The sequence below is a fragment of the Passer domesticus genome, chromosome 18 (assembly GCF_036417665.1).
Source record: "Passer domesticus isolate bPasDom1 chromosome 18, bPasDom1.hap1, whole genome shotgun sequence".
In the NCBI taxonomy this organism is placed as follows: Eukaryota; Metazoa; Chordata; class Aves; order Passeriformes; family Passeridae; genus Passer; species Passer domesticus.
In genome coordinates this window covers 820,432-830,753 of record NC_087491.1, presented here as the reverse complement: position 1 = coordinate 830,753, position 10,322 = coordinate 820,432, and the positions used below count along the sequence as shown (strand labels likewise).

At 50.6% G+C, this 10,322-nt stretch overlaps 1 protein-coding gene across 1 annotated transcript; it reads left to right on the top strand.

Annotated features, from left to right (window-relative positions):
* The first annotated feature begins 7,654 nt into the window (after positions 1 to 7,654).
* LOC135283346 (zinc finger protein 239-like) lies at positions 7,655 to 8,479 on the top strand. The gene has a single exon (XM_064394057.1). It carries the CDS (start codon positions 7,655 to 7,657, stop codon positions 8,477 to 8,479), a length of 825 nt encoding a protein of 274 aa, XP_064250127.1.
* The last annotated feature ends 1,843 nt before the right edge of the window (positions 8,480 to 10,322 follow it).

Sequence of the window (10,322 nt, the reverse complement as noted above, 5' to 3'; positions counted from 1 at the left end):
CTTGACAGTACTGACAGATATTGCCTGGGAGCAGCCCTTGGATACACAGAATTTTAGAGGTGGAATCCCAATTTTGGCCATTTCTGTGTAGATTAGAAGGACAGTTCATTTACATAGGAAGGAAAGCAGAGAGCCCAAGTATTTCAAAGACAAATGAGGACAGAGGTGGCTCCTGGGAGGCCCAGGCAGCTGGACCTGTTTGTTCTGGCAGCTTTGTGGAGGAATTTTTAGATATATGGAATTTGGGAGGAGAAATATCAATTTTGACCACAGACACCTGGAGAAGGACGGTTCTTTTCCATTTGAAAGGAAGCACCGACCCCCAATGTTTCAAAAACAGGTGAGAGGCAGCCCCCAAGAGGCCAAAGGCAGCCAGACCTGTCTGTCCCGGTAGCTTTCACTTGGGAGCAATCCTTGGATGTACGGAGTTTTGGAGGTGCAATCCCAGTTTTGACCATAGGCACCTGTTTTTTTTCCTGTAGGAAAGAAAAGTGCAAAGTCCAAGTGCTCTGGAAGAAGATGAGAGGTGGGCACCCTTAGGCCAAGCCAGACCTGTCTCTCCTGGTACCTTTCATCTAGGAGCTATCCTTGGCCATAGTGTATTTTGGAGATGGAATCTCAGTTTTGGCCGTGGGTACCTGGACAGGCAGATGAGTTCTTTTCATTAGGCAGGAAAGCACAGAGCCCCAGTGTTTCAGAGGCAGATGAGTGTCAGCCTTCTGGAAGCCAAAGTCAACCAGACTTGTCAGTCCTGGCAGCTTTTGTCTGGGAGTTATCCTTGGATATAGGGAATTCTGGAAGCAGATTCCCAGTTTTGGCCATGGGTGCCTGGTCAAGATGAATGTTTTTTCCCATAAGAATGAGAAGCACATGGTCCCAGTATTTCAAAGGCTGATGAGAGGTGGCCCTTCGGTGGCCAAGGCAGACAGATTTGTCTCTCCTGGAAGATTTCATCTGGGAACAATCTTTGCATATAAGGAAATTTGGAGAAGGAATCCCAATTTTGGCCATGGGCCCCTGGAAATGAAGGGCAGTTCTCTCTCATGGGAAGGAAAGTCCAGAGCCTCAGTGCTTCAGGGGCAGGTGAGAAGCAGCCCTCAACATGCCAAGGTCAGCTGGACCTGTCAGGTGGTCCCCAGGAGGCCCAGCCAGCCAGACCTGTTGTCTGTTCCCTTGGTTTTGTGGGACCCCAGAGTGTCACAATGGTCTCCTTGGTTCCATGAGGCCCTGGAGTGTCACAATGTTCCCCTTGCTTCTGCAGTGTCACAATGGCCCTGAGCTTCCATGAGACCTTGCAATGTCACAATGGCTTTGTGGTTCCACAAAGCCCTAATGTGTCACTATGGCTCCTCAGCTCCATGCGCCCTCGCTGTGTCACAATGGCTCCTCTGTGACACTACAGGATCCACTAGGTCACCAGGGACCCTTGGTTCCATGGGATCCCCGAGTTCCACAGTGGTCTCCTTGGTTCCATGAGGCACCACACTGTCACCATGGCCCCTTGGTTCCATGAGATTCCATAGTGTCACCGTGGTTGCTGTCAGAGGCTGGATGAGATCGATGTCCCGAGACACCGTGGGATGCTCGTAATGCCCGTGTGGGGCCAGGGCCGGGTCAGGCCTTGGTTTGTGGTGGGACAGAGCCCCGCCCCCTGCCCTGCCACTGATTGGCCAAACTAGCAATCAGTCACACAACAGGCAGCACTAGCCCAGCTCTGATTGGCCCACCTGTCAATCAATCACACACTAGCAGCTGGTGCCTAACCTGACTCTGATTGGCCAAGCCACTGGCAGTCCCACCCCAGGGGCGGGCCCATGAAGGCCCAGGGGGTTAAAAGCTGGAGCACGAGGCCAGCCCACGGTCTGGATCCTGCCTTCTGCTGGGGCTCCTCTGTCAGCGATGCTGGAACCTGAGCATAGGAACCTGACTTGGTACCTATGTGCATCTTTCTATAGATCTTCTGTCTTTCTGTTGTTCTCTATTTCTTTCCCTTCTACTCCTACTTATCTGGAACATTTTTGGGTAACTTAACATATTAAGGCTTAAAGGTTTTTAGATTAAATGGGCTAAGTTAATGAAGGTAATGTTATCATAAGAGTTTTATGTTGAAGTGGATGTTGTATTAAACCCTTTCCAAAGTTCCTTAATTGTCTCTATTTTGCCAGTAAAATTTTTGTCATTTTGACCTCTTAGCTCAGTTGGTTAGAGCATGGTGCTGGTATCACCAAGGCTGTGGGTTCAATCCCTATGTGGGCCATTCACTTCAGAGCTGGACTTGATGATCCTTGTGGCTTTTTTCCTACCCAGAATATTCTTTACATCTGCCCATGTTGAGAATATCTGGTTGGTGTTTCTCCTGTGCACCAAACTCAAGGAAAGGAACCTTTGGTTCCACCCAGCATTTCAGTGTTCTGGGGTGTTCCAGCCCTGCAGGCTCACAATGGCCTCTTGTTTCCATGAGGCCCCTCAATGTCACACTGGCCCCTTGGTTCCATGGGCCCCAACAGTGCCACAGTGATCCCCTTGGTTCCACAACTTCCCACAGTGTCCCACTGGCCCCTTGGTTCCATGAGGACATGGAGTGTCACACAGGTTGATGACATTTGTCCTTGCTGCCCCTCACATCCCCCTGCCCCACAGAGAGCCCCGAGCCACCCGTGAGGGACAGGCCCTGCTGGCCCAGGCTGGGCTAAGGGCTTGGCCTTTCTGCTTCCCCCAGCCAGCCCAAGCCTTGCTCAGCATTGCAGTTCCCTGCCCAGAGCCTTGGGCTCCCTGCACTCCTGGCCTCAAGGATCTGCTCTCAGAAGTCCCTGGGGAGACTTTGGCACTCCCTACCTTCACTGGGGCCCAGCCATGCTCCAAGGCACTTGGAGTTTTGCTTCTGACTCCTTGAGCAGCTTCTTCAGCCTTCTCTCAGTGCCTGAGGGTGCTAGACTCAGCAACAAATCCAACATGGGGATCGTCAAAACACAGAAAGCTCTTGAGGGCTCTTTCTTCAGTGCTCTTCATGTGTCCATGGCTTGTGCAGCTGATTGGAGTCAGTGTAGAGTTCCTTTAAGGATGAAAGATTTCAAAGTATGCCTCATTAGTTTTTTTACTTTAATCAAGTATTTTTTTATGTTCCAGTTCAGAGAAGAGCTCATAGAAGCATTCCCCAGGCGATCTTGATGCTGAATGTCTCCTTGGGAGGTCTGGGCATGTAGGAGAATGAGCCCCTTGAGGGCTGACCCTGTTTGGACAAGCTGCTCCTCACCCCCAGCCTCACCATGTCTGCAATGCGTGGCTCCTCCCTCTGGGCAGAGCACCTCACAGTGGAATGATGTAATTTTTATCAGTCCTGCAGTTACACTCAATGGCCCATTAACAAAAGGTATCTCCCCAGAGGGAGGATTGATTTGTTGAAGAAATAAAGAAAACTGCCCAATTAGCAGAAGATAACTGCCCTACCTCTGACAGATGGCAAATAGAATACACACATTATCTTTCAATCCAGAACAATAGGAATTCAAATTAATAGAATGTAACTTAACATGGCTCAAATCTAACACTAATGAAGGTCAACTTTGCTTAATCTTATCAACCCTGAATTTACATTAAATTAAACATCACAGAATCAAAAATTAATATCATTAGAAGTTATACATACAACAAAATTGAAATTATTCTGATGCTATTAATGAAAATAAGGCACTGAAAAAGTTGAACAATCTGGGATTGAAATAACAGCATATGGATTTACTGGAGGGATTAAAACGATGGAATAAGTGTGTCATGATTTTATGAAATTTAGTTTTGAGAGAAGCCCATGGTAGCCACAAATTTTATGCAAGCATAAATTTAATAAGACCTTTTAAAGTGAAGTTTTACTAAAAGAAACAACAATGTGGAATTCGTCAAATTGCCCAGCAAACAAGCAGCTTCTTGAAATTGTATTTAGTGTAATTCCAGAGGGTCAATTTACCAGCATTTCTGTTAAAGAACCTCCAGCCAGTGCCGTGATGAGGGGGGCCTGGTGCAGCTGTGCCGGGGGCTCGGGGGAACCGCGCCGGGAGCAGCCGAGCAACGCACCCCAAACCGCCCGCGGTTCCCCCTCCTGTCCCAGAGCCTGTGAACGTGCCTCCGTGCCAGAGGGAAGGGGCAGGAGATCCCCCAGTGCATCCCCAGCAGAACGGCATTGGCAGTGGGTTGTCCTGCAGCCGGGGGCCATGCTCGGCTTGGAGATGGAGCAGGAGAGAGGGGGAAGGGGGCACTGACTTCCTCCTCACCTGCCTGAGTGTCTTGGGGCATCTTTCTCTTCCTTGCAGTTTTCTCCTCCATTGGGCCAAGGTTTGGCAATGGGAAATCCTGGTTTGGGGAAAAACAAGGGATGAGCACAGTGGGTCTGAAGGTCCTCTGCCCAAGTCCTTCTCTAGAAATCACTTGGTGTCCATGAAAAACTTCAAAAATCAAGAGTGAATTAAAAAAAGCCACCATGAGTGTCCCATTTCCATTCTCATCCCTCTGGGTTTCTAGTGGTCCCCCCTCTCATGGGTGCCAAGGATACCATAGCTCCTGGGGATCCCCCCTCTCCTAGGTCCTGCTTAGGGATGCTGGGGGGTTTTGGGGTCCCAGGGTCCCCCTCTCTAGCCTCCCCTCAATCCAGTTACTTGGGGCTCTCTCCTCTCCCCACCGCCCTCTCCTGGTTTAGGGCAAATTTGGGAGAAAACCTCCAAAAAAGGTTTCCTGTAATAAAGCAAATTCAAGCAGCTCCTCCCCCAACCAGTTTGGGAAAAGATTTCCTTGGAGAAAAGTGGAAAAAGCCTGTTAATTTAACAAGTAAAATATTCACAAGCACAGCAAATGACCAATATTAAACAGTGAAACCTCTTGCCTCTCCAAAAGAGAAGACAAACTCAGCAAGTCCCTCCGTGGGCTGTAGCTGGGCTCACTCAGTCTCTTATCAGTTCCTCCAGCACTGGAATTGCTGTGGACCAGGCTCAGCCTAGTAGGCCGTAGGTGTGAGCTGCAGGTGCTCTTTTGGGTGTTCAGTGCAGAGCAGGTTTAAACAGCTCCAAAGAAAAAGAAAAATCACAGTCCAGGAAACTTATCTGCCTCAGTGAGCTAAAAACTAACTAAAAGTAAAGGAGAGCCCTGTCCTGCCATCTGTCTGTCCAGGAGTTGAAATGTTGAGGAGTGAGTTTAGTTTCTAAAACAAACTGCAGCTTCTCCCTGCCTCCCTTCACTCTCAGAACCAGCCTTAATGGTGCAGAACTCATTTCTGTGCTAAACAGACAAATGGGGGTACGAGCATGATCCCAGGTCTAGCCCTTCTGGGGGTTTGGGGTGTCTCTGTCCCTCTGACCCTGATGATGTTTGGGTGGGGTAACATCAGGGCTGAGAGGGCCAGCGACCCCCGCAGCCTCCCCAGGGATGAGAAGGTTGGAGTGCCCCCCCAGCCCCGAGCACCCTCAGTGCTGAAAGGGACACAGAGCCCCTGGTCCTCAGCCCTGCACAAGCATTCCCTGAGGCCAGCGGGATGGAGACCCCTGAGCCACCACCAGGGCGAGGAGACAGAGATCCCTGAGCATCCCCTGGGCTGAGAGGGACAGAGACTGCCCCGAGCACCCCATGGGGCAGGGTGAGAGGGAGGGAGACCCCCAGGCATTTCCTGGGGTGAGAATGATGTAGACACGCTGGGGAACGGCCTGGGGTGACAGGGACAGGGACAGCTGCCACAAGCCCCTCCAAAGCATCCCCCAGGGTGAGAGGCACAGAGACCCCTTAAGCATTCCCTGGGCACTGGACAAAATAAACTTGGCAGAAATTAAATTTAACTCTGCATTGTTCATTTTGATGAATATTTGATTTTCCCACAAGTCACATGTGATGAAAATGCAAATAAATCCCAAACATGAATAAACCAATAATAGAAGCAATTCTGTGGCAATTACAAGTTTCATTGGTTGCTGCACAGCTCCAGCTCAGCTGCTGGCAGGTTCCCATAAAAGAAAAGTGGAAATTCAGCCCAATACAGGTTATTAAAAGGGAGGGAAAGATCTGTGTAACTGTCACAAATGTGACAGGGACAAAGAGAATAATGATTCTCACATTTGGCAAAGCCCTCATGCCTGTGAATTCAGGAGTTATCTGAGAATTTAGCTCTTTGAGCTGGGCTTCATGTGGGACTTTTAGCAGCCTTGTGTTCCTCACCTTGAGGTGAATGAACCTTTTCAGTCTCACTGGTATCATCTGCTCCCTTTCCTCCAGTGATTTGAACAAACTTTTCAAGGTAGGACAACAAAATATTTTCTTTCCACTGGCCACCCACAACAACCATTTTTCTCATCAGTTCTGTCAAGGTCCTTCAGATGAAGCTGCATCCAAGTTTCCAAGAGTTCCTCCAGAGAGAACCACAACCTCCTCAGAGGAGGGAACCATGCTGTTATCCAAGGCACTTGGTGTCAGAGAGCAGTGCCTAAAGTCACTGTGCCAAAATAATGTTGCAATCTGGTTAAGAAAATTGTTAGAGAAATGCCTCTGCCCCAATTAAGGTGCTAACGAGACCAAATCCAAAGTGCATGGTAATGAACAGTAAATGTGAGGTAGAGAGAAACATGGAAAGAAAGAGAAAAGGGGGAACAACAAGGGAGTGACAAGGACAGAGACCTCCCCTGGCAGGGCAAGTGTGACATTGTCCCCTGTGTGTGTGGCCTTCCTGGGGTGGGGGTTTTACACCTGAGCCAGTTTGGGTAAGGGGGGTGGTGTTCACCCCCCAGCAGGGATTACCCCACTGTTTCAGGTTACAGTGTAAGATGTAACCAAATGCATGTTTTCAATCACCATCTTGACAAACTGTTATACACAGGGGGGCAGTGTTCTTTATCTCTTCCATGACTCAGCCCTGATAACGCCCTCCAGGGGATATCTTCAGTGAATGGGCCATTGAGTGTCCCTGCAGGACTGGTAAAATGACATCATCCCATTGTGGGATGCTCCGCCCAGGGGGAGGAGCCAAGCATTCCTACCTGCATATAAGCTGAGGCTTGCAGCACCAGGAGCACCTTGCCTACTGGATTTCCAGAGGACAAGAGCTCCATAAGCACCACTGGACCTTCAGAGGAAGACCAGACGCTTCTACAGGATCACTGCTTTGACAGAATCACGTTCATCACTGCAACAGGACTGCAGCCACCATTTAACAGGACGGCTACCAGCACCCGGACCAACAGGGTGTCAGGTTATACCCTCACCGTGTCAGTTTAAGGCCGTGTTTCTTTATCATTGCCTTCGTCTTAATTTTCTTATTAAATTGTAATTCTGGCTTAGACTCTCCCCCTGGTTTGCCCGCAAACCTGTGCAAAACTCAATGCACTCATCTCTTGTTTTCCTCCCAGAACAGAATTTCCTATCCCCACATCTTCGCCAGTTGGAGGAGAAGGCTGAGAGGAAGAGGAAGATTCCCTGGGACACCCAGGCAGGTGAGGAGAAAGTCAGTGCCCCTTTCCCCCTCTCTCCTGCTCCATCTCCCAGCCCAGCATGGCCCCCGGCTGCAGGACAACCCTGCAGCCAACACCGTCCTGCTGGGGAAGCCCTGGAAGGATCTCCTTCCCTTTCCCTGTGGCACAGAGGCAAAACCCATCCTCTTCTCCTTCCTCCCCCAGACAAGGAGATGAGGATGGACACCAGGGAGGACAAATCCCCACGGCAGAACCTCATGGAAGAGGCCGTTTTGAGTGGCTCCATGACACAGGAATCCAATGGGGAAGAAAAGACACTGAGATCCCATAGGATGAGGGGCTCCAAACCCAGCCCAGGGTGCTCTGAGGAGGAAACACCCACCCAGGGCCAGGAAGGGGGACAGAGCTTCAGCCAGAGCTCGGAGCTGATGGTCCACGGGCAGCTTCATGGTGGGGATCAGCCCTACAAGTGCTTGGAGTTTGGGAAGAGCTTCAGGCAGAGCAGCAGCCTGATCAGCCACCAGATGATCCACACTGGGGAATGGCCCTATGAGTGTGCGGAGTGTGGGAAGGGCTTCAGCTACAGATCCACCCTTGTGACCCACCAATGCATCCACACCGGGGAGAGGCCCTATGAATGTCCTGAGTGTCAGAAGAGATTTCAGACTCGCTTCACTCTCCTCAGACACCAGCGGATTCACACCAATGAGAGGCCCTACCTCTGCCCTGACTGTGGGAAGGGCTTCAAGTGCCATTCCCACCTCATCACCCACCAGCACATCCACACTGGGGAGAGGCCCTACGAGTGCTGCATGTGTCCGAAAAGGTTTCAGACCAGCTCAAATTTCCGCCTGCATGAGCAGATTCACGCAGAGGAGAGGCGCTTCTGCTGCCCTGACTGCGGGAAGGGCTTCAAGCACAACTTCACCCTTGTCAAGCACCAGCGCATCCACAGTGGGGAGAGGCCGTATGAGTGCCCCACCTGTGGGAAGGGCTTCACCCAGAGCTCTGACTTGACCAGACACCAATGGAAGCATCAGTAAGGGAAGCCCTGCAAATGCCCCGGCTGCAGAAAGAGGTTAATGAACTGCTCTAGCTTCATCCCCCCATTGGAGGACCCATGTTGGGAAGAGCCATGGTGATCCATGTTCCCTGTGATCCATGCTGGGAAGACACCTGTCCCTTTTCCTGCCAATGACATGATGTGGGATCAAAGAACATGAGGGTCTGGCCAGGGCCGTGTCATTACATTCACTCTCACCTCAAGTCATTGCCAGGGGCAGGAAAGGGTCTCTCTCTCTCCCCGAGGAGAAGATTGTCCTTTGCAGGCAGGAGGAAATTGTGGCTGGGAAGAGACAGTCACTTGTGTTGCAATTTTACCTTTTTCAAATCCCTTCTGTTATCAATATTATTTTTGTTTCTGATTGTTTTTTATCTTGTTGCTGTTCCAAATAAATTGTTCTTATCCCAGCCCGGGATCTTTCCTTTTTGTGCTTTCCATGGAAGGCAGGAGGGCAGCGAGCGGCAGCATGGTTTTAGCGGGAGCAGAAAATTGGGGAATCCCCGTCCTAAACCCTGGCCCGTGGAAAGTGAGCATCCCAGCTGGTGCCAGCCCTGGTGGCCATGGCAACAGCCTTGGGAGCGGGTCCTTTGACAAAGGTATAAAAGATTGGACAGGTGGAATTGAACCTTAATGCAATTTGTCCCACAGAATTAACAATGGAATACTAGATAAATTTATGCAAATACAGCTCTGATTGATTCTGATCATGATTAGACAGAATGGTTTGTTTACACCACAGACTAAATTTTAAAAAATGAGTTATTTACTCCACAGTATCAGAGCTAAAACAATTATTAGATTTTTCTGCTCTAGGAAGCAATTTTGAAGTGAACAGGGCCTTGCTGGAGTTGTTGGGGCCCATTGCAGGCAGAACCTCCTGATCCAGCAGGAACTGCCTTTCCCGTGCCATCAGCAGGGGAGGTCCCGCTGCAGGAAAAGCCCCAGGCCAGCCCCAGCACAGGGAAGGCCTCGGGCACAAGGGCAGAGTGCCATGCTGGGAGCTGTGCCAGGCAGAGCCTGAGGCATCAAAGGCACCTTGGCAGCAGCAGCTGCTTGCAGGGCATGGCCAGAAGCCTCCCTTGGCAGCCCGGCCTGGTGGCCAGCACTGCAGAGCTGCTGCCTCAGGGCTCATTTCTGCCTGGGCTCTGAAAAGCCACTTCTGCTCCAGGAGCCTGCCTGCGAAGCCATTGGCCCCAGCACCTTGGGGACAAGATATGAATGACAAAACTCTTCATGCCAGCAGAGACAAGGCAGGGGCAGAGGAAAGGGCAGAGCCAGGCCCGGGGGACAGGGCTGCCATGGTGATGGCTGTGAGGTCACTGCCCCTGCAGCAGGCGGGCTGCCCTCAGCAGACATTCTGGCCAGAAGCGTTGTGAGGGCACCCAGCACATAAGAGAACTCACAGAACAGGAATCCTGTTCCTGGGGATCAGAGGGTTTCACTGGGTCAGTTTGCACAAAGCTCCTGCTCATGGGCAATTCCTGGGATGGGGAATCCACTTCTCTGGAAAAACAGTTGCAGTTTTGTGCCACTCTCATCATTGTAATTATTTCCTTCTTTTAACCAATGTAAATCCACCCTCCTTCAGTTCAGAGATATGGACCCTTTATCTGCCACTACAAGATTTGGGAGAAAATACCTTTGACCACTATTTTTCCATTTTCACAGACTTTGGAGAGGACCCAAAAGTCTCCCAAGATGGGGTTTGGATGCCTCATCACATAAGCAGCATGTAGAAGGTGGTGTCTCTGGGCTCAGTGGTGTGGAGACTGAAGACAGAACAGGAGCAGCCCAAGAGGGATTGAAGGGTGGTTTCAGAGAGG